At 51.2% G+C, this 27,372-nt stretch overlaps 2 protein-coding genes across 4 annotated transcripts in view; both read left to right on the top strand.

Annotated features, from left to right (window-relative positions):
- LOC132385427 (butyrophilin subfamily 2 member A1-like) overlaps window positions 1–8,576 on the top strand; it is a 51,614-nt gene extending 43,038 nt beyond the window's left edge. Inside the window, exons 12-13 of the mRNA XM_059957488.1 lie at window positions 3,752–3,778; window positions 6,829–8,576. Of these exons, the coding sequence (XP_059813471.1) occupies window positions 3,752–3,778; window positions 6,829–7,355 (554 nt within the window). The 3' untranslated portion in view covers window positions 7,356–8,576. The remainder of the gene's footprint in view (window positions 1–3,751; window positions 3,779–6,828) is intronic.
- A 10,906-nt stretch (window positions 8,577–19,482) lies between these two features.
- The window catches only part of si:ch73-95l15.5 (uncharacterized), a 59,623-nt gene continuing 51,733 nt past the window's right edge, over window positions 19,483–27,372 (top strand). For 2 of the 3 annotated variants that reach the window (XM_059957486.1, XM_059957485.1), the window contains exon 1: window positions 19,540–20,418. The gene's annotated coding sequence lies outside the window, so the exon portion shown is untranslated. Of the gene's footprint in view, window positions 19,506–19,539; window positions 20,419–27,372 lie in introns of those variants that run through there. The other variant, XM_059957487.1, reaches the window with a different exon arrangement.

Here is a 27,372-nt window from a genome sequence, read left to right as displayed (position 1 = left end):
TTTGTCAGGCAAGATTTCCCTTTGCAATGCTGACTTTGAATTATTTTATCATTAATCTCCAAGTACCCTGAAACCTTATCCTTAATAGACTCCCAACACTTTTCCAACCACTGAAGTAAGACTAACTGGCCTGTAATTTCCTTTCTTTTCTCTACCTTCCTCCTCAAAGAGCGGAGTGACATTTGCAATCTTCAGTCCTTTGGGACCATACCAGAATCAAGTGATTCTTGAAAAATCATGACCAATTCATCCTTTATCTTTTCAACAACTTCTATCAGTCTGGGATGTAGTCATTCTGGTCCAGGTGACTTATCCAACTTTCAGTTTGCCTAGCACATTTTCCTTTGTAATAGCAATGGCACTCACTCCTGCTCCCTGACACTCACTGATCTCTTGTCGCATTGCTGGTGACTTCCACGGTGAAGACAGATGAAAAGTGCTCATTTTCATCTGCTATTTTTTTGCCCCCATTACTACCTCTCCAGTGGTCCAATATCAACTCTCACCTCCCTTTTACTCTTTGTATATTTGAAAAAACTTTTAGCATTGTCCTTTATTTTATTGGCTAGTCTGCCCTCATATTTCATCTTTTCCCTTCTTATAGCCTTTTTGTTGGATTTAAAAATCTCCCAATCATCCAACTTCCCACACACTTTTGCTACATTATATGCCCTTTCCTTGGCTTTTATGCAGTCCTAAACTTCCCTTGTCAGCCACAGTTGCCTACCCCTGCCATTTGAGAAAAACTTCTGTGGGACATATCTATTCTGTACCTTGTGAACTATTCCCGGAAACTTCACCCATCTCTGTTCTGCCGTCATCCCTGCCAGTATCCTCCTCCAATCCACCGGGACAAGCTCCTCTCTCATGCCTCTGTAATTCCCTTTATTCCATTGAGATACTGATACATGTGACTGATGCTTCTCCCTCTCAAACTGCAGTTTGAATTCAACCATATTATAATCAGTCTCCTAAGGGTTCCTGTACATTAAGCTCCACACATTAAGCATATAATGTAACACCCAATCTAAGAAGCCTTTCCCCAAGTAGGCTTGAGGACAAGCTGCTCTAAAAAGCTATCTCATCAGCATCCAACAAATTCCCCCTCTTGCGATCTGACATCAACTTGAGTTTCCCAGTCCCCTTGCGTATTGAGGTCCCCCATTACAATCGTGACATTACCCTTATCACATGCCCTTTCCAGCTTCTATTTGCTGGTCTATATATGATTCCCATTTTGGTTTCTTTTTTACCCTTGCAATTCCTTCACTCCACCCACAAAGATTCTGACCCTATGTCAACTCTTTCTAACGATGTTATTCCCTCTCACCTACAGAGCCACACCACCACCTATGCTATCTTGCCTGTCCTTTCGATATAAAGTAAATCCTTTGATGTTGAACTCCCAACTATGGCCGCCTTTCAGCCACGGTTCAGTGATGCTCAGTGTCACACTGACAAATCTCTAAATGTGTCTTGAGTTCGTCCACCTTATTCCGTATGCTGCAAACCTTATTCTGAACTTCCAGTGATCTCTCCCCTTCTTCTCTTTTTTTTCTATTCCCCACTGTGATTTCCCTCTCGCCCCCTTCTCTTCACCTGCCCAACCCTCCCTCTGGTTCCCCTCCTCCTTCCCTTTCTCCCATGGTCCATGGTGAATTGTCCACTGGGTGTAATTGGGCAGTATGGGCTCAGTGGGCCAGACAGACCTGTTACGTGGTGAATTGTTCACTGGGTGTAATTGGACAGAGTAGGCCCGTTACCATGGCGAATTGTCCACTGGGTGTAATTGGGCAGTATGGGCTCAGTGGGCCAGACAGACCTGTTACCATGGTGAATTGTCCACTGGGTGTAATTGGACAGAGTAGGCCCGTTACCATGGCGAATTGTCCACTGGGTGTAATTGGGCAGTATGGGCTCAGTGGGCCAGACAGACCTGTTACCATGGTGAATTGTCCATTGGGTGTAATTGGACAGAGTAGGCCTGTTACCACGGTGAATTGTCCGCTGGGTGTAATTGGACAGAGTAGGCCCGTTACCATGGTGAATTGTCCATTGGGTGTAATTGGACAGAGTAGGCCCGTTACCACGGTGAATTGTCCACTGGGTGTAATTGAACAGAGTAGACCCGTTACTATGGTGAATTGTTCACTGGGTGTAATTGGGCAGTATGGGCTCAGTGGGCCAGACAGACCTGTTACATGGTGAATTGTTCACTGGGTGTAATTGGACAGAGTAGGCCCGTTACCACGGTAAATTGTCCACTGGGTGTAGTTGGACAGAGTAGGCCCGTTACCATGGTGAATTGTTCACTGGGTGTAATTGGACAGAGTAGGCCCTTTACCACGGTGAATTGTCCACTGGGTGTAATTAGACAGAGTAGGCCAGTTACCATGGTGAATTGTCCATTGGGTGTAATTGGACAGAGTAGGCCTGTTACCACGGTGAATTGTCCACTGGGTGTAATTGGACAGAGTAGGCCAGTTACCATGGTGAATTGTTCACTGGGTGTAATTGGGCAGTATGGGCTCAGTGGGCCAGACAGACCTGTTACCATGGTGAATTGTCCACTGGGTGTAATTGGACAGAGTAGGCCCGTTACCATGGCGAATTGTCCACTGGGTGTAATTGGGCAGTATGGGCTCAGTGGGCCAGACAGACCTGTTACATGGTGAATTGTTCACTGGGTGTAATTGGACAGAGTAGGCCCGTTACCACGGTGAATTGTCCACTGGGTGTAGTTGGACAGAGTAGGCCCGTTACCATGGCGAATTGTCCACTGGGTGTAATTGGGCAGTATGGGCTCAGTGGGCCAGACAGATCTGTTACATGGTGAATTGTTCACTGGGTGTAATTGGACAGAGTAGGCCCGTTACCACGGTGAATTGTCCACTGGGTGTAGTTGGACAGAGTAGGCCCGTTACCATGGTGAATTGTTCACTGGGTGTAATTGGACAGAGTAGGCCCTTTACCACGGTGAATTGTCCACTGGGTGTAATTAGACAGAGTAGGCCTGTTACCATGGTGAATTGTCCATTGGGTGTAATTGGACAGAGTAGGCCTGTTACCACGGTGAATTGTCCACTGGGTGTAATTGGACAGAGTAGGCCAGTTACCATGGTGAATTGTCCATTGGGTGTAATTGGACAGAGTAGGCCCGTTACCATGGTGAATTGCCCACTGGGTGTAATTGAACAGAGTAGACCCGTTACTATGGTGAATTGTCCACTGGGTGTAATTGAACAGAGTAGACCCGTTACTATGGTGAATTGTCCACTGGGTGTAATTGAACAGAGTAGACCCGTTACTATGGTGAATTGTTCACTGGGTGTAATTGGGCAGTATGAGCTCATTGGGTCAGATGCTTTGTTACTGTGCTGTATCTCTAAATTAACATCCTTTATCTATTAATATAACCATTCTAAATATAACTGAGGCCACATCATTGAGTATATTTAAAGTGAATATTGAGAAGTACTTGGGGCGTCAAAGATTAGAGGAAGAAGGCAGGAGAATGTGGTTGAGAGGGATAAGTCAGCTATGATGGAATGGCGGAGCATCCAAGTGGCCATATCTGCTGCTATGTCATATGTCGCCACATCCCCATTGCCTGCCCTAACCTGTACATCTTTGGAACCGACTGGGGGTCCAGCAGAACTGGATGGGCCGAGTAGCCGCTCTGTATTCTGTCAACAGTAATACTGTTTTCTTTTCTCTCCTCTCTCTCCCCTACCCCCACCCTCGCTTCCAGAGTGGGAAAGGATGTTACGATGTGCAGGTAGGCCTGATGCGTCGGGGTGTGTTGTGGGGGTGGTGGTGGCCTGACAACCCCTCCCATAGGAACTGAAGCAGGGAGCGGGAGGTGGGAGGGGTGACATGTTGTAGAAACCCAAGGGTGACAAGCTCCCTTTAAGGCAAGGCAGTGGGGGAGGGATCACTGGGGGAGGGGGGATTGTGTTACTGGGGTGACACGAACATGGCAGTGGGGGAGGGATCACTGGGGGAGGGGGGATTGTGTTACTGGGGTGACACGAACATGGCAGTGGGGGAGGGATCACTGGGGGAGGGGGGATTGTGTTACTGGGGTGACACGAACATGGCAGTGGGGGAGGGATCACTGGGGGAGGGGGGATTGTGTTACTGGGGTGACATGATCATGGCAGTGGAGATTCCTAGGAACAGTGGAGAATGCAGTTAATTTGGGGGGGGGGTGGATTCTGAGTGGTGGGGAGTGACCTGGGACTGGGCACCAATCGGGAGAGCAGTTCCCAGTCTGGATCACAGGCGAGGGTGGATTCGTGTCAGGAATGTGATGTCTTTTCTGATGAAGCTGCTGTTCTCGAGGTGGTTCAGAATCTAGCTGGAGGGGTGGGATTAAACTCGAATGTTTAACTGGGAGAGTTTGGGGGGTGGGGGAAGGGATTTGTGGTAATTAAGCCGCCTTTCTCCACTAGCATCCAAAGTGATTCCCGCTAAGTGAATTCAGGTTTTAGGAAACTGAGTCGGGGTTCTGCTGCATCTGAACAAGATAAGAGCCCGTGGTATTCCAGGAGAGATTCCAGCACGGATAAAGTCGTGGCTGACTGGCAGGAGGCAAAAAGTGGGAATGAAGGGAGCCTGTCTGGCTGGCTGCCAGTGACTACTGGGTGTTCCACAGGGATCTGTGTTGGGACCAATTCTTTTGATGTATCTGGATGATGTGAAGATAGGTGGAGGGGCAGGTAGTTTGGAGGAAGCAGAGGCTGTAAAAGGACTCAGATTAGGAGAATGGGCAAAGGAACGGCAGTTGGGAAATGTGATATTGTGGTAGAGGAAATGAAAGTGTTGACTATTTTCTAAATGGAGAGAAGATACAAAAAGGTGCAAAGGGACTTGGGAGTCCTTGTGCAGGATTTCTGAAAGGTTAATTTGCAGTTTGAGTCTGGTGAGGGATGTGCACAGAATGTGAGTGGACTAGAATATAAAAGCAAGGATACAGTGCTGATCCTTTACAAGGCATTTTTCACAGCACACTTATTGTGAGCAGGTTTGGGCCCCTGATCAAGGAAAGGATGTGCTGACATCAGAGATCGACCAGAGGAGCCGCATGGGAATAATCCTTGGAATGAAAGGGTTAATGTATCAGGAGTGTTTGATGTCTCTGGGCCTGTACTCGCCCAGGTTCAGAAGAATGGGGGGTCTCAAAGGCCTAGATAGACTGGATGTGGTGAGGATATTTCCCATAGTAGTTGAGTCTTGGGCCAGGGTGCACAACCTCATAATAGAGCGGCATCCATTTCGAACTAGGGTGAAGAGAAATTCCTTCAGCCAGATAAGGAGAATCTGGGGATTCATCGCCACAGATGCCTGTGTCATTGGGTATATTTAAAGCAGAGGTTGATAGGTAGCTATCCTACTTCTGCTCCTAGCCAGGTGAAGCTAATGTGTTGGTGAACTTTCTTGGCTACAGTATGACACAAGTACACCCCATTACTGAAAGCTTACACACTTACAGATGATTGTACAAACACAAGTATACCCCGTGACGGGAAGTTACAAACTTGACAGACGATTGTACAAACAGAAGTTTACCCCATGACGGGAAGTTTACAGACTTACAGGCAATCATACAAATACAAGTATAGCCTGTGAGTGAAAGTTCACACACTGACAGGTGATTGTACAAACACAGGTATATCGCATGATGGGATGTAATTGTGATTGTGGTTGTGTACAGACTCAGCTTACAGATTCAGGCGATTGTACAGTCACAAGTATAGTCAGTAACTGGAAGTTTACAGACTGATGGGCATTGTCCAAACACGAGTATACACCGTGGCAGAATGTTTACAGACAAACTCAAGTTTACCCCATTACTGAAAGCTTACAGACTGACAGGCAATTGTACAAACACAAGTTTAGCCTGCGACTGAAAGCTTACAGACTGACAGATGATTGTACAGACACCAGTATACCCCATGATTGAAAGCTTACACACTGTCAGACATTTGTACAGACTCAAGTCTATCCCGTGACTGAAAGCTTACACACTGATAGTTGATTGTACAAATGCAAGTGTGCCTTGTGACTGAAAGATAACTGACAGGACGATTGTACAAACACCAGATTACCCCATGAGAGAATGTTTACAGACTTACATGTGAAGTCTTACCAACAGGTGATTGTACAGACACAAGTATTCCGCAGACAAAGTTTACAGCGTGACAGGCGATTGTATAGACACAAGTATACCCCGTGATGGAAAGTTTACAGCGTGACAGGCGATTGTACAGACACAAGTGTACCCCTTCACTGAAAGCTTACATAGTGACAGGCGATTAAACAAGCAAATGTCACCTGATGACGTAAAGTTTACAGGCTGACAGGCGATTGTACAAACACAACTATACCACATGACTGAAAGCTAAAATTCAGAATGATTGCACAGACACAAGTTTACCCGTGAGGGAAAGTTTACAGACTGAAAGGCGATGTTTCAAATGTGAGCAAGTGTAAAGGAAGGTTAAATTGCGAAGAAAAACAGGAGAGCCCGGTTTGGCCACATCCGGAGTATTGCAAACAGTTTTGGTTGCTTTATTATAGGGAGAATGTTGAGGCTTTGGAGAGGGTGCAGAAGAGGTTTGCCTGGTTTGCTGTCGTGGGTTGTTTTCCCTGGAGTGGCTGGTGCCGAGGGGAGATCTGATTGAGGTTAATTAGGTAATGAGAGGCACAGACAATATCTTTTTCCCAGGGTAGTAACGTCTAACACCAGAGGCATGTGGTTAGGGTGGGAGGGGGATGTGAGAGGCCAGATTCCTGCCCCCCACGCTGACGGCTCTCCACTTACAGTCACAGTTCGCCTGGACCCCGAGACCGCCAATGGAAACCTGGAGGTGTATGAGGATGGGACGGCTGTCCGAGACGCGGGCGGCTGGCGCAACGTCACTGAGAATGACAAGAGGTTTGAGCGGTACCCGTTCCTCCTGGGCGTTCAGGCCTTCGAGGCGGGTAAACACTACTGGGAGGTGTCGGTGGCCGAGTGCCCCAACTGGGACCTGGGGGTGGCTAGGAGTTCGGTAGATCGCAAGGGCAGGGCCACCCTGTGTCCAAAAGAAGGCTACTGGTGCATCAGCTTTAGCTGGGACCGGTATGAAGTGAAGGACGTGAAAAACAAAGACTTGGACGTCAAGGAGAAGGTCACCCTCATCGGTATCTTCCTGAACTACGACGAGGGTATCGTCTCCTTCCACGATGCTGTCAGGAAACAGAAGCTGCACTCCTTCGCCACCACATTCGCCGAGCCCATCTACCCCTTCTTCTGTCCCTGGAGATGCCCAGAGCCATTGCGAATCACCCCTGTCCAATCAGAGGAATGAACTTTCCGGATCCCATGGATCATGCTTTTCGTTTTTCAGTGGATAACTGAGACATGACGGGTCACTCTTGTGGCAGGGGTGAGGGGATGTTGCAATCTGTTCACCAGTCCCACCAGGGTGGGTTTAACCCTGTGCTACTTGGAAGAAGCAGCCAGCAGTGCTGACAGCCTTTGATGGGCTGAGTGGCCTTTCTTGACTGTAATTAGCTTTGCTATTAGTGATTATGCTAGAATGACCAATCACCATTTGCCTCTGATGAGGGTCTCTCTGCAGTCCAGGTTTCTCTTTCCCTCGCACCCTCCCCCATCTCAAATCAGATCAAATGCATTTATTTATCACATGGACATTGAATTGTGCAGTCAGTGGGTACGAAATGGAGTTTGGCACCAGACAGCACAGCCTCAAAATAGAGGGACATCCATTTTGAGCGAGGAGGAATTTCTTAACCCAGACCCGTGAATCTGAATTCATGTATCCCATCCCATCCCATGGGGTACAGTCTATGGCTCAGTAGGAGTGACGAGATACAGTCTATGTCCCAGTAGGGGTGATGGGATACAGTCTATGTCCCAGTAGGGTTGACAGGACGCAGTCGACGTCCCAGAAGGGGGTGACGGGACACATGAATTAGAACCATGAATTAACCCATGAATCTGTGGAATTCATCGCGACAGACAGCTGGGTGTATCTAAAGCTGAGTTTGGAGGGTTTGATTGGGTTGGAAATAGATCAGCCAGGATGGGCCGAATGGCCTAACTCTGCTGTTACAACTGGTGGTTTTGTGGAAAGGCATCTTCTATGTTAAGATTTCAGCGTCAACATCACATGGCCACGATGCTTCACAGAACCACATGGAAGACGACAAAACGGCAGAACGAGGAACAAAACGATCTGTTCCCCACCCCACCCCCGGCACGGACCCCCACCTCCCTTGGACTCGCAGATTCTCAGTTCAAGTTTACTAGATAGTTGGCCTGCTGACCTGCGACCTTTCTGGCAGTTGATCAAGGAACGTACAACAAACTGGAACCATTTGTACATATTTTATAATTACCCTGTTTTAATTGGTTCCGTTTTTATAAGCAACATGAATCATGGAATATCACGGGCGTCTAGCGTGAAGCATGTCAATATGGCACTAATTTAAATAATGTATAAATGCCAGTATATGCACAAAATTGATTTTGTACATTTTATAAAAATAAATACACATTAAGTATTCATGGGCTCTCTGTCCATTGAGATACATGACGGTGGAGGGGACGGTCAGTGTGTTACCTCCAGGATGGTAATGAGAAGAGAGCCTGCCCCGGGTGACAGATGCTGCCTTTTTGAAGGGGTACTACTGAAGTATAGTTACTGTTGTGTCTTTGTATGTTGGGCCCACAATGGATCGTCAGAGGCGTCACAGAAACCTGAAACTGCTCACTCTTTCCACTCTGACCCCCTCAATGAGGACTGGTGTGCGTTCCTGAACTCCGCAGTCTATTCCTTGGTCTTACTGAGGTTGCCGTTGTGACACCACTCACCTCTCACCGCTGTACGCCCCCCCCCCCCCCGTAGCCGTTTGAAATTCTTTGCAACATCGTTCCGAGAGCTACACCTTCACTGAACTGTACCGAATGGGATCTAAAGCGTGAGACTGCAAAGAAAAGTCAATGGTTCTGACACTATATATGTGGGGATTTGGAATGTGTTGCAGGAGCGCCCTCGTGTGGCAGTGTCCATAACATCGTCATCGTAACTCGGAACTTTGTGGGCCTGTTATTAACTCTTGCTTGGTGACGATCATTGGGCGGGAACAGCCAAACTCCATCTGCCTGAATAAACAAATTCAAATGCCACACTTTGAATTCAGTACTATGCTTGGAAAGATAGGTAGAATCTCAGGGTGGATTGCAGACTACGGCAGGAGTTGAACCCTTGTTGCTAGTACTGTAATAGTGATCGTGCCGCCCCCACCCTGCTTCGACAGTTAATTGGGCTGAATTAACTACAAGCTTACTAAAGTGTTGAGTTGATTTCATAGTGGTTTCCAGCTGTCTCTTGTGACTCCCTCCAAGTCTAGTTGGCTGATTGTTTCAATAGTCTTACCTACACCTTGAACAATGCTTTCTCTACCATTCCCCATTCTGGTTACCATCTCACCCCTTCTCCTCACCTGACATCACCTCCCTCTGGTCCCCTCCTTCTTCCACTCTCCTCTCCTGTCACATTCCTTCTTTCCTTCTCCAGCTCTTTACCTCTTCCACTTACCCCCTCCCAGCTTCTTAATTCACCCACCCACTTCCCCACTCACATTTCACCTGTCAGCTTGTACTTCTCCCCCTGTCCCTCACTTATTTTTCTGGCTTCTGCCCCATTCCCTTCCAGTCCAGATGAAGTGTGTCGGCGTGAAAGTTAAGTGCATCATTAAGAAAAGATTTAGCAAATTGGGCAGCATCTATGCAGGGAAACATCGACTGTTTATTCTCCTCCATAGTTGTTGGCTGACCTGCTGAGTTCCTCCAGAATTTTGTACATGTTGCTCAAGATCTCCAACATCTGCAGAACCCCTTGTGCTTACGAACATTCAGGCGTGCCAATGGCTGGTATCATTCACCAGACCCCTGCCTATTGTCTGCAGACCACAACTTCACCCTGATTAATCTCATTACTTGCAAATTCTGAGTCCCTGAAGCACAGAAGCCTCCAAACCACAACAATTCAATGAAATCCCCCCCTCATCCTACTAAATCTCAGTGAGTACAGACCCAGAGCCATCAAATGTTCCGCATACGATGATCCTTTCATTCCTGGAATCATCCTTGTGATCTTCCTCTAACCCCTTTCTAATGCCAGCACATCTCATCTAAGATTAGGAGCCCAAAAACAGTTCACTGTACTCAAGGTGAGGCCTCAACATCACATCCTTGCTCCTGGATTCCAGGCCTCTTGAAATGAATGACATTTCATGGAACCATAGAACACTACAGCACAGTGCAGGCCCTTCAGCCCTCCACGTTGTGCCGACCCATATAATCCTTTAAAAAAATACTAAACCCACTCTACCCCATAACCCTCCATTTTTCTTTCATCCAAGTGCCTGTCCAAGAGGCTCTTAAATACCCCTAATGTTTTAGCCTCCACCACCATCGCTGGCAAGTCATTCCAGACACTCACAACCCTCTGTGTAAAAAAACTTACCCCTGATGTCTCCCCTAAATTTCCCTTCCTTAATTTTGGACATATGCCCTCTGGTGTTTGCTATTGGTGCCCTGGGAAACAGGTACTGACTATCCACCCTATCTATACCTCTCATAATCTTGTAGACCTCTATTGAGTCCCCTCTCATTCTTCTACGCTCCAAAGAGAAAAGTCCCAGCTCTGCTAACCTTGCTTCATATGACTTGTTCTCCAAACCAGGCAACATCCTGGTAAATCTCCTCTGCACCCCCTCCACAGCTTCCACATCCTTCCTATAATGAGGTGACCAGAATTGAACACGATACTCTAAGTGCGGTCTCACCAGAGATTTGTAGAGTTGCAACATGACCTCTCTACTCTTGAACTCAATCCCCCTGTTAATGAAGCCTAGCATCCCATAGGCCTTCTTAACTACCCTATCAACCTGCACAGTGACCTTGAGGGATGTATGGATTTGAACCCCAAGGTCCCTTTGTTCATCCACACTCTTAAGTAACTAACCATTAATCCTGTACTCAGTCTTCTGGGTTGTCCTTCCAAAATGCATCACCTCACACTTGTCCGGATTGAACTCCATCTGCCATTTTTCTGCCCAACTCTGCAGCCTGTCTATATCCTCTTGTAACCTTTGACAACCTACAGCTCCATCCACAACTCCTCCAATCTTCGTGTCATCTGCAAACTTACTCACCCATCCTTCCGCCTCTACATCCAGGTCATTTATAAAAATCACAAATAGCAGGGGTCCCAGGACAGACCCCTGCGGCACTCCACTTGTCACCAACCTCCAGGCAGAATACTTTCCTTCCACAACTACCCTCTGCTTTCTTCCTTTAAGCCAATTTTTTATCCAAACAGCCAAGGTTCCACTTATCCCATGCCTTATGACTTTCTGGATGAGTCTCTCATGAGGGACCTTGTCAAATGCTTTGCTAAAGTTGATGTAGACCACATCCACTGCCCTACCCTCATCAATTTATTTTGTTATCTCTTCAAAAAACTCAATCAGGCTTATGAGGCACGATCTTCCCTTCACAAAGCCATGTTGACTATCCATGAGTAGACTGTACTTCTCCAATTGCTTGTAGATCCTGTCCTTAAGAAGCCTTTCCAGTAATTTGCATACCACTGACGTAAGACTCACCAGTCTATAGTTCCCAGGTTTCTCCCTATTACCTTTTTTAAACAAGGGAACTACATTTGCCATTCTCCAGTCCTCCGGCACTTCCCCTGTAGCCAAAGAGGATTCAAAGATCATAGCTAATGCTCCTGTGATCTCTTCTCTCAATTCCCACAACAACCTGGGGATTTATCAATCTTAATGTTATTAAGAAGATCCAGCGCTGCTTCTTCCATAATCTCCACATTGTCCAGCACATAGGCCTGTTCTACTTCGACCTCACCCTGATCAAGATCCTTTTCACTTGTGAATACTGAAGCAAAGTATTCATTTAGCACCTCCCCAACCTCCTCTGTCTCCAGGCACATGTTGCCCTCTTTATCATTTAGCGATCCCACCTTCATTCTCGTCATCCTCCTGTTCTTCACATACGTATAGATTGTTTTGGGGTTCTCCTTAATCCTACATGCCAAGGCCTTCTCATGCCCCCTTCGAGCTCTCCTAAGTACTTTCTTTAGCTCCTTCCTGGCTACCCTATATTTCTCATGAGCCCCTCCTACTTCCTGCTTCTTATATCTAACATATGCTTTTTTCCTCTTGACGAGTTGTCTCACGTTTCGTCAGCCACGGTTCCCTTTTCCTACAATTTTTTCCTTGCCTCAGTGGGACAAACCTATCCTGAACCCAGCTCAAGTGGTCCCTAAACTTCTGCCACATTACTTCTGTGCTTTCCCCTTTGAACATTTGTTTCCAATTTACTCTCGCTAGTCCCTGCCTCATCCCTTCAAAGTTAGCCCTTCCCCAGTTAAGTACCTTACCATTTCGTCTGATTTTATCCTTTTCCATAGCTATGCTGAAGCTGAGGGAGTTGTGGTCACTCTCACCAAAATGCTCCCCCACCAAGAGGTCTGTCACCTGACCAGGTTCATTACCCAGAACTAGATCCAGTATAGCCTGTCCTCTCGTCGGCCGGTCCACATACTGTGTCAGGAATCCTTCTTGAACACACCTGACAAATTCAGCCCCATCTATCCCCCTTGCACTCAGGAGGTGCCAGTCAATATGAGAGTTGAAATCACCCATAACTACTACCCTGTATTTCCTGCACCATTCTAAAATCTGCCTGCTTATCTGTTCCTCGGTGTCCCAAGGGCTATTTGGGGGCCCAGAGACTACTCCCAGCACAGTGATTGATCCCTTCCTATTTCTGACTTCCACCCAGACTGACTCTGTGGACACTCCTTCTGCAGCGTCCTCCCCTTCTATAGCTGTGGTACTATCCCTGACCAGAAATGTCACTTCCCCTCTTTTCTAACTCCCATCCTGTTCCTTTTAAAACACCTGAACCCCGGGACCTGCATCATCCAATCCTGCCCTTCCTCCAACCAAGTTTCAGTAACGGCCACAACATCGTAGTTCCACGTACTAATCCATGTTATAAATTCATCCTCCTTGTTCCTAATACTCCGAGCATTGAAATAGACACATTTCAACCCTTTAACTGGCTACAATTATGTTCTGTCCCCTGCCTGTCCTTCCTCATCAACTCAGAACTCTTAGCATCATGTCCTTGTCCTTCCAGCTTAATCCCTGCACTCACATTCTGATTCCCACCCCGCTGCCAAACTTGTTTAAACCCACCCCAACAGCTCTATCAAACCTGCCCACCAGGATATTGGTCCCCCTGGGATTCAAGTGCAACCCGACCTTTTTGTACAGGTCACACCTGCCCCAAAAGAGGTCCCAATGATCCAGAAACTTGAATCCCTGCCCCCTGCTCCAATCCGTCAGCCACGCATTTATCCTCCACCTCATTCCATTCCTACTCTCACTGTCGCGTGGCATAGGCAGTAACCCCGAGATTACTACCTTTAAGGTCCTGCTTCTCAACTTCCTTCCCAAATCCCTGTAGTCTTCTTTCAGGACCTTTTCCCTTTTCCTACCTATGTCATTGGTACCAATATGTACCATGATTTCTGGCTGTTCTCCCTTCCACGCAGGATATCTTGGACGCGATCAGAAATATACCGGTCCCTGGCATCTGGGAGGCAAACTACCATCCGAGTTTCTTTCCTGCGTCCACAGAATCGCCTGTCCGACCCCCTGACTAAAGTCCCCTATCACTACTTCCTTCCTCTTCCTTTCCCTACCCTTCTGAGGCACAGGGCCAGACTCTGTGCCAGAGGCACGGCCACTGTCGCTTCCCCCAGGAAGACTGTCCCCCCAACAGTACTCAAACAGGAGTACTTATTGTCAATGGGTACAGCCACTGGGGTACTCTCTAGTACCTGCCTCTTCCCCTTCCCTCTCCTAACTGTGACCCATTTTTCTGTCTCCCCCCCCCCCCAACAGTACTCAAACATGTAATTTTCCTTGCTCAACACTGACTCTACCTGCAAGTTAACCTTCAGGGTGTTCTGCACAAGGATGCCCAAGTCCCTTTGCACCTCAGATTTTCTCCACATTTAGAAAGTAGTCTGCACATTTATTTCTACTACTAAAGTGCATGACCATGCATTTTCCAACATTGTATTTCATTTGCCACTTTCTTGCCCATTCTCTTAATCTGTCTAAATCGTTCTGCATTCTCCCTGTTTCCTCAACACTACCTACCCCTCCACCAGTCTTTGTATCATCTGCAAACTTGTCAACAAACAGACAGACAGACATACTTTATTGATCCGGAGGGAAATTGGGTTTCGTTACAGCTGCACCAACCAAGAATAGTGTAGAAATATAGCAATATAAAACCACAAATAATTAAATAATAATAAGTTAATCATGCCAAGTGGAAATAAGTCCAGGACCAACCTATTGTCTCAGGGTGTCTGACACTCCAAGGGAGGAGTTGTAAAGTTTGATGGCCACAGGCAGGAATGACTTCTTATGATGCTCAGTGTTACATCTCAGTGGAATGAGTCTCTGGCTCATTCCTGTGTGGAATGAGCTTCCTGTAGAAGTAGTAGAGGCCAGTTCAGTTGTGTCATTTAAGGTAAAATTGGATAGGTATATGGACAGGAACGGAGTGGAGGGTTATGGGCTGAGTGCGGGTAGGTGGGACTAGGTGAGATTAAGGGTTCGGCACGGTCTAGGAGGGCCAAGATGGCCTGTTTCCGTGCTGTGATTGTTATATGGTTATATGGCTGAATGTACTCCTGTGCCTAACCAGTACATTATAGAGTGGATGGGAGACATTGTCCAAGATGGCATGCAACTTGGACAGCATCCTCTTTTCAGACACCACCGTCAGAGAGTCCAGTTCCAACCCACAACATCACTGGCCCTACGAATGAGTTTGTTGATTCTGTTGGTGTCTGCTGCCCTCAGCCTGCTCTACCAGCACACAACAGCAAACATGATAGTACTGGCCACCACAGACTTGTAGAACATCCTCAGTATTGTCTGGCAGATGTTAAAGGACCTCAGTCTGCTCAGGAAATAGAGACGGCTCTGACCCTTCTTGTAGACAGCCTCAGTGTTCTTTGACCAGTCCAGTTTATTGTCCATTCGTATCCCCAGGTATTTGTAATCCTCCACCATGTCCACACTGACCCCTTGGATGGAAACAGGGGTCACCAGTGCCTTAGCCCTCCTCAGGTCCACCACCAGCTCCTTAGTCTTTTTCACATTAAGCTGCAGATGATTCTACTCGCACCATGTGACAAAGTTTCCTACCGTAGCCCTGTAGTCAGCCACATCTCCCTTGCTGATGCATCCAACTCTGGCAGAGTCATCAGAAAACTTCTGAAGATGGCAAGACTCTGTGTTGTAGTTGAAGTCCGAGGTGTAGATGGTGAAGAGAAAGAGAGACAGGACAGTCCCCTGTGGAGCCCCAGTGCTGCTGACCGCTCTGTCTGACACACGGTGTTGCAAGCGCATGTACTGTGGTCTGCCAGTCAGGTAATCAATAATCCATGACACTGGGGAAGCATCCACCTGCATCACTGTCAGCTTCTCACCCAGCAGAGCAGGGCGGATGGCGTTGAACGCACTGGAGAAGTCAAAAAACATGACCCTCACAGTGCTCGCCGGCTTGTCCAGGTGGGCATGGACACGGTTCAGCAGGTAGACGATGGCATCCTCAACTCCTAGTCGGGGCTGATAGGCGAACTGGAGGGGGTCTAAGTGTGGCCTAACCATAGGCCGGAGCTGCTCTAGAACAAGTATCTCCAGGGTCTTCATGATGGTGGGAGGTCAATGCCACCGGTCTGTAGTCATTGGAGCTGCTGGGGCGCGGCGTCTTCGGTACAGGGACGAGGCAGGACATCTTCCACAGCACAGGAACCCTCTGGAGACTCAGGCTCAGGTTGAAGACGTGGTGAAGTACTTCACATAGTTGGGGGTCACAGGCTTTGAGCACCCTGGGGCTGACACCATTCGGGCCTGCAGCCTTGCTTGGGTGGAGATGTTTCAGCTGTCTTCTCACCTGTTCAGCTGTGAAGCCCACCATGGTGGTTTCAGATGGGGAGGGGTGTAGTCACGAGAGCAGGGTGGGGGGGGGGGGCTGTGAAGAGGGGTCATCAATGTCATCATCTAAATCATTTCTATACAGCATAGAAAGAAGTGGTCCCAACACCGACCCCTGTGGAACAACACTAGTCACTGGCAGCCAACCAGACAGGATCCTTTTATTCCCACTCACTGCTCCTACAAATCAGCAATGCACTAACCATGTTTCCTGTAATGCCAGGGGCTCTTAACTTGGTAAGCAAGCCTCACGTGTGACATCTTGCGAAAGATCTTTTGAAAGTCCAAATATGCAACATCCACTTCAACCCCTTTATCCAACGTGTAATCTCTTCAAGGAATTCTAACCAGTTCACCAGACAAGATTTTAAAAACCAACAGAGGGGAACTAAAATAATTCAGCTTAAGGAAGCCATGCTGACTTTGTCCAATACTGTCCTGTATCACCAAGTACTCTATAACCTCATCCTTTACAATTGACTCCAACATCTCTCAACCAGGCTAACTGGTCTATAATTTCTTTTCTGCTGCCTTTCACCTTTCTTAAAGGGTAGAGTGATATTTGCAATTGTCCTGCCCTCTGATACCATGCCCAAGTCCAATGATTTTGAAAGATCATTACCAATTCCTCCACAATCTTCACCACTTTCAGTACCCCAGGGTGCAGCTCATCTGGACCACGGAGGTTTGTCCTACCCTTTTGCACCTGTGCCCTTGTAATAGTGACTGCACTCACTTCGCTTCCCCTCACACCCATCAACTTCTGGCACACTGCTAGTGTCTTCCACTGTGAAGACTGATACAAAATACTCTTTTAATTTATCTGCCATCTCCGTGTCCCCCATTATTACTTTCTCTGGCCTCATTTCTAGTGGTTCTAATATACTCTCATCTCTCTTTAATTTTTCACCAGAAAAAGCTTTTGATAATGTTTGCTAGCTTGCTTTCAAATGCCAACTTCTGCCTCTTGATTATTATTTTAGTTCCCCTCTGTTGGTTTTTTAAAAGCTTCCCAGTCCTCTGTCTTCCCACTAATTTTTGCTTTGTTGTATGCCCGCTCTTTTGCTTTTGCATTAGCTTTGACTTCTCTCATCAGCCACTGTTGTACTATTTTGTCATTTGAGTATTTCTTTGAGTTTTGGGAATACATCTATCCTGCACCTTCCTCATTTTTCCCAGAAAGTCACACCATTGCTGCTCTGCTGACATCTTGACAGCATCTCCTTCAATTTACTTTGGCCAACAATGGTTAGTGGTGTTATAGATAGTGTAGAGGGTTGTTGAAGATTGCAGAGAGACATTGGTAGGATGCAGAAGTGGGCTGAGAAGTGGCAGATGGAGTTCAACCCGGAGAAGCGTGAGGTGGTACACTTTGGAAGGACAAACCTCAAGGCAGAGTACAAAGTAAATGGCAGGAAATGTCCACAGATACCTGAAAGTTGCCTGGGTAGTTAAGAAAGCTTATGGGGTGTTAGGTTTCATAAGTCAAGGAATAGAGTTTAGAGGACGTGATGTAATGATGCAGCTCTATAAAACTCTGGCTTAGGCCACACTTGGAGTACTGTGTCCAGTTCTGGTCACCTCACTAAGGAAGGATGTGAAAGCATTGGAAAGGGTACAGAGGAGATTTACCAGGATGCTGCCTGGTTTAGAGAGTATGGATTATGATCAGAGATTAAGAGAGCCAGGGCTTTACTCATTGGAGAGAAGGAGGATGAGAGGAGACATGATAGAGATGTACAAGATATTAAGAGGAATAGACAGAGTGGACAGCCAGCACCTCTTCCCCAGGGCACCACTGCTCAGTTCAAGAGGACATGGCTTTAAGGTAAGGGGAGGGAAGTTCAAGGGGATACTAGAGGAAGGTTTTTCACTCAGAGAGTGGTTGGTGCGTGAATGCACTGCCTGAGTCAGTGGTGGAGGCAGATACACTAGTGAAGTTTAAGAGACTACTAGACAGGTATATGGAGGAATTTAGGTGGGGGGTTATATGGGAGGCAGGGTTTGAGGGTCGGCACAACAATTCCCCAGAATTGTGGGCCAAAGGGCCTGTAATGTGCTGTACTATTCCATGTTCGATGTTTTATCTAACTCCTCTCTCATACCACTGTACTTTCCTTTACTCGCTTGAAATACTGAAACGTCAGATTTTACTTGCAATCAAATTTCAAGCAGAACTCAATCATATTGTGAGCACTCTCTCCTTGGGGTTCCTTTACCTTAAGTTCCCTAATCGCCTCCGGTTCATTACTTAACACCCAATCCAGTATAGCCGGTTTCCTGACAGGCTCAATGCCAAACTGTTCTAAAAAGCCATCTTGACAAACTCACTCTCTTGAGATCCAATTCGAACTTGATTTTCCAATGTATGTTGAAATCTCCCATGACTATCATAAAAAATGTCCTTTTAACATGCCTTTTTTAATGTTCCTGTTGTAATCTGTGGTCCACATCTCAGCTACCATTGGGAGGCCATCAAGGTCCTTTTACCCTGCAGTATCTTAGCAACCCACAAGGATTCTACATCTTCCAAACCTATGTCACATCTGTTGTAATGATGCCATTCTTTACCAGTAGAGCCACACCACCCTTCCTTCCTTCCTGCCTACCTTCCTATCCCTCTGTTATAACGTGTAACCTTGGACATTCAGCTCCCAACTACAACCATCCTTCAGCCACAGTTCAGTGATGGCCACAACAGCAACCTGGCAATCTGTAAAAGTGCAACAAGATCATCCACCTTATTTTCTCCTACTCCGTGCATGAGATATCACACTTTCGAGCTGTATTTGCTACCCTTTTTGATTCTGCATCCCTAATGCACTGATACTCACCCTGCTGGCTGCAATTTTGTCCTGTCACCTGCCTGCCCTTCCTGACAGTCTGACTGCAGGGCTATCTTAGCTTTTTTTCCCATCTGTCCTATCCTGAGTCCCTTCACTCCAGTTCCATCCCCGGCCAAATTAGTTTAAACCCTCCCCAACAGCTCTAGCAAACTTGCCCGCAAGAATATTGGTTCTCCTCGGGTTCAGGTGCAACCTGTCCCTTTTGTACAGGTCATACCTCCCCCAGAATAGATTCCAATCATCCAAGAACCTGAAGCCCTGCCCCCTGCGCCAGCTTCTCACGCGCACATTTACCTGCCAAATCATCCTGTTTCTACCCTCACCGATACGTGGCACAGGCAGCGATCCAGAAATCACCACCCGGGACGTCTCAGCTTCCTGCCTCGCTCTCTAAATTCTCTCCTCAGACACATCACTGGTTTTCCTTCCTCTGTCATTGGCACCAGGACCCGCTCCCCACCTCCCCACCTCCAAATGCTTTGTCCGCGATGGAAGGAGGTCAAACCCCGATCGTGATAAACGGCGCCGTCGGTACGGTACCCCAGGTACCCGGAGAGGGGGAGAGTGGAATTTGGAATGAATAAAGAGGGTTTGGTTTTTTTTCCCGCTGCCTCTTAAATTAAAATAACCTTCCCAAAAGGTAATTGGCAGGTCACGTTTTTGGAACGACGCTCCAAACTCAAAACCTAAAACTAGAAGTGACGCAGACTCACTTTCAAACACCAGCTCAAAACCTACTTTTTTACCCTGCTTTTAGTTATCATGTTCTTTTCATATTTGTGTTTTTATCCAAATATTTTGAAATGCGTCATCTGTATGAAAAGTGTTCCATCCATAAAGTTAGGGTCTCGCCTGACTCTACTGTTCTCCATAGACGCGTGCCTGGCCTGCTGAGACCCGCCAGCATTTTGTCTGTGTTGTCTTGATATGTGGGTGAGATTCTTCATGATGTCTGGGCCCTCTTCCCGCACTTCTCTAAATAAATACCATACGGGCCCAAATGCCAGCAATTAGCAGAGCCTGGTCAGCATGGACTAGTTGGGCCGAAGGGCCTGTTTCCCTTTGGCTTTTTTTACATACCAGCTCAAAAAAATGTCTGCGTGGCAGTTTTAAAATTCCGTTTCTTGAACAAGTACGAATCCCCCCGCTTCCACCTTGTCTGGCTTGCAGATGCACTCCGCCATCGCCGGGGGCTGGGACACCCCGCGGCCGGGCCGGGCCGGGCCGGGCCGGCGAGGGAGCGCTGCCCTGGCGTGTGATGTGCAGGTGTGCGCTCCGCCTCCTGCGAGCCACAGCCATTAGTCACGGGTTCAGCTCGCCCTCAGTGTTTGAATAGGGCAGGGTGCGCCCGGCCGCTCAGGGAAGGGCACAGATCCAACATCAGTTCCTCCCGCCCGGCGCGCCGCACACACGCCTGCGTCGATGCGGCCGATTACCTGCTCAGGTGAGAGTGCGGAAACTCGGTGACCGGGGACGGGAGGGTCAGTGCAATGAGTCTTGACCGCGGGGGTGCCGGGCAGTCGCCGGTCGCCTGGTGTTGGGTACCGAGCCCGGGGCGTCTACTCGACCGGCGCCCCTCCACCGCCTGCGCGGGGATGATGGGTGAATCTGGCAGAGGTGCCGCTTCCGCAGCCCCCTTCCCGGGTATTTAGGTGATGGATAGGGGCATCTCCCCTCTGGGAGAATACTTCCCGAAAGTTCTCGGGGCTGCCGTCCCGTCCAGAACTTGAAGTCACTGCGCCCCGGTAGTGTAACGCTCGCCTAGCGCCACCTCTCCGTCTCGCAGAGGCAACGAGCTGCTTTTAACAGACTGGGAAGTTTTCTGACAGCCGGAGTTTGAGTTTCAAAAACCACAGCTCAGAGAAACAGGCAATTCGGCCCAACTCGTCCATGTTATTCCCATCTGCCTGCACGATGGCAGCCCACTGTATCTGGGTGATACAAGTGCTGGCCCAGACACCTCTGCAATTCTGTTAGTGACCTTGCACTTTCTCAGGAATACTTTCCAGTACTTACATGGAACTGTACAACACAGTTTATGAACACAAGAGATTTTGCAGCAAATATGTCTGGGCAGCCTTCAACCTGATAGTGTGAACATTGAGGGAAGCCTCTCCCCTTCTCCTCACCTTTCTAACATCTCCCCCAGTGTCCCTCCTTCATCCTCCGTCCACTCTTCTCTCCATCCCTTTCCCCCGTCGTCCACTCTTCTCTCCGTCCCTTTCCCCCGTCGTCCACTCTCCTCTCCGTCCCTTTCCCCCGTCGTCCACTCTCCTCTCCGTCCCTTTCCCCCGTCGTCCACTCTCCTCTCCGTCCCTTTCCCCCGTCGTCCACTCTTCTCTCCTTCCCTTTCCCCCATCGTCCACTCTCCTCTCCGTCCTTTCCCCCTGTCGTCCACTCTCCTCTCCGTCCCTTTCCCCCGTCGTCCACTCTTCTCTCCGTCCCTTCCCCCGTCGTCCACTCTTCTCTCCGTCCCTTTCCCCCGTCGTCCACTCTCCTCTCCGTCCCTTTCCCCCGTCGTCCACTCTTCCCTCCGTCCCTTTCCCCGTCGTCCACTCTTCTCTCCGTCCCTTTCCCCCGTCGTCCACTCTCCTCTCCGTCCCTTTCCCCCGTCGTCCACTCTTCCCTCCGTCCCTTTCCCCGTCGTCTACTCTTCTCTCCGACCCTTTCCCCCGTCGTCCACTCTCCTCTACGTCCCTTTCCCCCGTCGTCCACTCTCCTCTCCGTCCTTTTCCCCGTCGTCCACTCTCCTCTCCGTCCCTTTCCCCCGTCGTCCACTCTCCTCTCCGTCCTTTCCCACCGTCATCCACTCTCCTCTCCGTCCTTTTCCCACGTCGTCCACTCCCCTCTCCATCCTTTTCCACCGTCGTCCACTCTCTTCTCCGTCCCTTTCCCCCGTCGTCCACTCTCCTCTCCGTCCCTTTCCCCCGTCGTCCACTCTCCTCTCCGTCCCTTTCCCCCGTCGTCCACTCTCCTCTCCGTCCTTTTCCACCGTCGTCCACTCTCCTCTCCGTCCCTTTCCCCCGTCGTCCACTCTCCTCTCCGTCCTTTTCCACCGTCGTCCACTCTCCTCTCAGTCCCTTTCCCCCGTCGTCCACTCTCCTCTCCGTCCTTTCCCACCGTCGTCCACTCTCCTCTCCGTCCTTTTCCCCCGTCGTCCACTCTCCTCTCCGTCCTTTTCCCCCGTCGTCCACTCTTCTCTCCGTCCCTTTCCCCCGTCGTCCACTCTCCTCTCCGTCCTTTTCCCCCGTCGTCCACTCTCCTCTCCGTCCCTTTCCCCCGTCGTCCACTCTCCTCTCCGTCCCTTTCCCCCGTCGTCCACTCTTCCCTCCGTCCCTTTCCCCCGTCGTCCACTCTCCTCTCCGTCCCTTTCCCCCGTCATCCACTCTTCCCTCCGTCCCTTTCCCCCGTCGTCCACTCTTCCCTCCGTCCCTTTCCCCGTCGTCCACTCTTCTCTCCGTCCCTTTCCCCCGTCGTCCACTCTCCTCTACGTCCCTTTCCCCCGTCGTCCACTCTCCTCTCCGTCCTTTTCCCCGTCGTCCACTCTCCTCTCCGTCCCTTTCCCCCGTCGTCCACTCTCCTCTCCGTCCTTTCCCACCGTCATCCACTCTCCTCTCTGTCCTTTCCCCCCGTCGTCCACTCTCCTCTCCGTCCTTTTCCCATGTCGTCCACTCCGCTCTCCGTCCTTTTCCACCGTTGTCCACTCTCCTCTCCGTCCCTTTCCCCCGTCGTCCACTCTCCTCTCCGTCCCTTTCCCCCGTCGTCCACTCTCTCTCCGTCCTTTTCCACCGTCGTCCACTCTCCTCTCCGTCCTTTCCCCCGTCGTCCACTCTCCTCTCCGTCCTTTTCCACCGTCGTCCACTCTCCTCTCCGTCCTTTTCCACCGTCGTCCACTCTCCTCTCCGTCCTTTCCCCCCGTCGTCCACTCTCCTCTCCGTCCTTTCCCCCCGTCGTCCACTCTCCTCTCCGTCCTTTCCCCCCGTCGTCCACTCTCCTCTCCGTCCTTTCCCCCCGTCGTCCACTCTCCTCTCCGTCCTTTCCCCCCGTCGTCCACTCTCCTCTCCGTCCTTTCCCCCCGTCGTCCACTCTCCTCTCCGTCCTTTCCCACCGTCGTCCACTCTCCTCTCCGTCCCTTTCCCCCGTCGTCCACTCTCCTCTGCGTCCTTTCCCACCGTCGTCCACTCTCCTCTCCGTCCTTTCCCACCGTCGTCCACTCTGCTCTCCGTCCCTTTCCCCCATCGTCCACTCTCCTCTCCGTCCTTTCCCACCGTCGTCCACTCTCCTCTCCGTCCTTTCCCACCGTCGTCCACTCTCCTCTCCGTCCTTTTCCACCGTCGTCCACTCTCCTCTCAGTCCCTTTCCCCCGTCGTCCACTCTCCTCTCCGTCCTTTCCCACCGTCGTCCACTCTCCTCTCCGTCCTTTTCCCCCGTCGTCCACTCTTCTCTCCGTCCCTTTCCCCCGTCGTCCACTCTCCTCTCCGTCCTTTTCCCCCGTCGTCCACTCTCCTCTCCGTCCCTTTCCCCCGTCGTCCACTCTCCTCTCCGTCCCTTTCCCCCGTCGTCCACTCTTCCCTCCGTCCCTTTCCCCCGTCGTCCACTCTCCTCTCCGTCCCTTTCCCCCGTCGTCCACTCTTCCCTCCGTCCCTTTCCCCCGTCGTCCACTCTTCCCTCCGTCCCTTTCCCCGTCGTCCACTCTTCTGTCCGTCCCTTTCCCCCGTCGTCCACTCTCCTCTACGTCCCTTTCCCCCGTCGTCCACTCTCCTCTCCGTCCTTTTCCCCGTCGTCCACTCTCCTCTCCGTCCCTTTCCCCCGTCGTCCACTCTCCTCTCCGTCCTTTCCCACCGTCATCCACTCTCCTCTCTGTCCTTTCCCCCCGTCGTCCACTCTCCTCTCCGTCCTTTTCCCATGTCGTCCACTCCGCTCTCCGTCCTTTTCCACCGTTGTCCACTCTCCTCTCCGTCCCTTTCCCCCGTCGTCCACTCTCCTCTCCGTCCCTTTCCCCCGTCGTCCACTCTCTCTCCGTCCTTTTCCACCGTCGTCCACTCTCCTCTCCGTCCTTTCCCCCGTCGTCCACTCTCCTCTCCGTCCTTTTCCACCGTCGTCCACTCTCCTCTCCGTCCTTTTCCACCGTCGTCCACTCTCCTCTCCGTCCTTTCCCCCCGTCGTCCACTCTCCTCTCCGTCCTTTCCCCCCGTCGTCCACTCTCCTCTCCGTCCTTTCCCCCCGTCGTCCACTCTCCTCTCCGTCCTTTCCCACCGTCGTCCACTCTCCTCTCCGTCCTTTCCCCCCGTCGTCCACTCTCCTCTCCGTCCTTTCCCCCTGTCGTCCACTCTCCTCTCCGTCCTTTCCCACCGTCGTCCACTCTCCTCTCCGTCCCTTTCCCCCGTCGTCCACTCTCCTCTGCGTCCTTTCCCACCGTCGTCCACTCTCCTCTCCGTCCTTTCCCACCGTCGTCCACTCTGCTCTCCGTCCCTTTCCCCCATCGTCCACTCTCCTCTCCGTCCTTTCCCACCGTCGTCCACTCTCCTCTCCGTCCTTTCCCACCGTCGTCCACTCTCCTCTCCGTCCCTTTCCCCCGTCGTCCACTCTCCTCTGCGTCCTTTCCCACCGTCGTCCACTCTCCTCTCCGTCCTTTCCCACCGTCGTCCACTCTGCTCTCCGTCCCTTTCCCCCATCGTCCACTCTCCTCTCCGTCCTTTCCCACCGTCGTCCACTCTCCTCTCCGTCCTTTCCCCCCATCGTCCACTCTCCTCTCCGTCCTTTCCCCCCGTCGTCCACTCTCCTCTCCGTCCTTTTCCACCGTCGTCCACTCTCCTCTCCGTCCTTTCCCACCGTCGTCCACTCTCCTCTCCGTCCCTTTCCCCCGTCGTCCACTCTCCTCTGCGTCCTTTTCCACCGTCGTCCACTCTTCTCTCCGTCCCTTTCCCCCATCGTCCACTCTCCTCTCCGTCCTTTCCCACCGTCGTCCACTCTCCTCTCCGTCCTTTCCCCACGTCGTCCACTCTCCTCTCCGTCCTTTCCCCCCGTCGTCCACTCTCCTCTCCGTCCTTTCCCCCCGTCGTCCACTCTCCTCTCCGTCCTTTCCCCCCGTCGTCCACTCTCCTCTCCGTCCTTTCCCCCCGTCGTCCACTCTCCTCTCCGTCCTTTCCCCCCGTCGTCCACTCTCCTCTCCGTCCTTTTCCCACGTCGTCCAATCTCCTCTCCCTCCTTTTCCCACGTCGTCCAATCTCCTCTCCCTCCTTCCCCCCGTCGTCCACTCTCCTCTCCGTCCTTTCCCCCCGTCGTCCACTCTCCTCTCCGTCCTTTTCCCACGTCGTCCACTCTCCTCTCCGTCCTTTCCTCCCGTCGTCCACTCTCCTCTCCGTCCTTTCCTCCCGTCGTCCACTCTCCTCTCCGTCCTTTTCCCCCGTCGTCCACTCTTCTGTCCGTCCTTTTCCCCCATCGTCCACTCTCCTCCGTCCCTTTCCCCCGTCGTCCACTCTCCTCTCCATCCCTTTTCCCCCGTCGTCCACTCTCCTCCGTCCTTTCCCCCCGTCGTCCACTCTCCTCTGTGTCCTTTTCCACCGTCGTCCACTCTCCTCTCCGTCCTTTCCCACCGTCGTCCACTCTCCTCTCCGTCCTTTCCCACCGTCGTCCACTCTCCTCTCCGTCCTTTTCCACCGTCGTCCACTCTCCTCTCCGTCCTTTTCTACCGTCGTCCACTCTCCTCTCCGTCCTTTTCCCCGTCGTCCACTCTCCTCTCCGTCCCTTTCCCCCGTCGTCCACTCTCCTCTCCGTCCTTTCCCACCGTCATCCACTCTCCTCTCTGTCCTTTCCCCCCGTCGTCCACTCTCCTCTCCGTCCTTTTCCCATGTCGTCCACTCCGCTCTCCGTCCTTTTCCACCGTTGTCCACTCTCCTCTCCGTCCCTTTCCCCCGTCGTCCACTCTCCTCTCCGTCCCTTTCCCCCGTCGTCCACTCTCTCTCCGTCCTTTTCCACCGTCGTCCACTCTCCTCTCCGTCCTTTCCCCCGTCGTCCACTCTCCTCTCCGTCCTTTTCCACCGTCGTCCACTCTCCTCTCCGTCCTTTTCCACCGTCGTCCACTCTCCTCTCCGTCCTTTCCCCCCGTCGTCCACTCTCCTCTCCGTCCTTTCCCCCCGTCGTCCACTCTCCTCTCCGTCCTTTCCCCCCGTCGTCCACTCTCCTCTCCGTCCTTTCCCCCCGTCGTCCACTCTCCTCTCCGTCCTTTCCCCCCGTCGTCCACTCTCCTCTCCGTCCTTTCCCCCCGTCGTCCACTCTCCTCTCCGTCCTTTCCCCCTGTCGTCCACTCTCCTCTCCGTCCTTTCCCACCGTCGTCCACTCTCCTCTCCGTCCCTTTCCCCCGTCGTCCACTCTCCTCTGCGTCCTTTCCCACCGTCGTCCACTCTCCTCTCCGTCCTTTCCCACCGTCGTCCACTCTGCTCTCCGTCCCTTTCCCCCATCGTCCACTCTCCTCTCCGTCCTTTCCCACCGTCGTCCACTCTCCTCTCCGTCCTTTCCCACCGTCGTCCACTCTCCTCTCCGTCCCTTTCCCCCGTCGTCCACTCTCCTCTGCGTCCTTTCCCACCGTCGTCCACTCTCCTCTCCGTCCTTTCCCACCGTCGTCCACTCTGCTCTCCGTCCCTTTCCCCCATCGTCCACTCTCCTCTCCGTCCTTTCCCACCGTCGTCCACTCTCCTCTCCGTCCTTTCCCCCCATCGTCCACTCTCCTCTCCGTCCTTTCCCCCCGTCGTCCACTCTCCTCTCCGTCCTTTTCCACCGTCGTCCACTCTCCTCTCCGTCCTTTCCCACCGTCGTCCACTCTCCTCTCCGTCCCTTTCCCCCGTCGTCCACTCTCCTCTGCGTCCTTTTCCACCGTCGTCCACTCTTCTCTCCGTCCCTTTCCCCCATCGTCCACTCTCCTCTCCGTCCTTTCCCACCGTCGTCCACTCTCCTCTCTGTCCTTTCCCCACGTCGTCCACTCTCCTCTCCGTCCTTTCCCCCCGTCGTCCACTCTCCTCTCCGTCCTTTCCCCCCGTCGTCCACTCTCCTCTCCGTCCTTTCCCCCCGTCGTCCACTCTCCTCTCCGTCCTTTCCCCCCGTCGTCCACTCTCCTCTCCGTCCTTTCCCCCCGTCGTCCACTCTCCTCTCCGTCCTTTTCCCACGTCGTCCAATCTCCTCTCCCTCCTTTTCCCACGTCGTCCAATCTCCTCTCCCTCCTTCCCCCCGTCGTCCACTCTCCTCTCCGTCCTTTCCCCCCGTCGTCCACTCTCCTCTCCGTCCTTTTCCCACGTCGTCCACTCTCCTCTCCGTCCTTTCCTCCCGTCGTCCACTCTCCTCTCCGTCCTTTCCTCCCGTCGTCCACTCTCCTCTCCGTCCTTTTCCCCCGTCGTCCACTCTT

The sequence above is a fragment of the Hypanus sabinus genome (assembly GCF_030144855.1).
Source record: "Hypanus sabinus isolate sHypSab1 chromosome 5 unlocalized genomic scaffold, sHypSab1.hap1 SUPER_5_unloc_1, whole genome shotgun sequence".
Lineage (NCBI taxonomy): Eukaryota > Metazoa > Chordata > Chondrichthyes > Myliobatiformes > Dasyatidae > Hypanus > Hypanus sabinus.
Note: the sequence above shows the minus strand (reverse complement) of the source record. Positions and strands in the feature narration are given on the sequence as shown.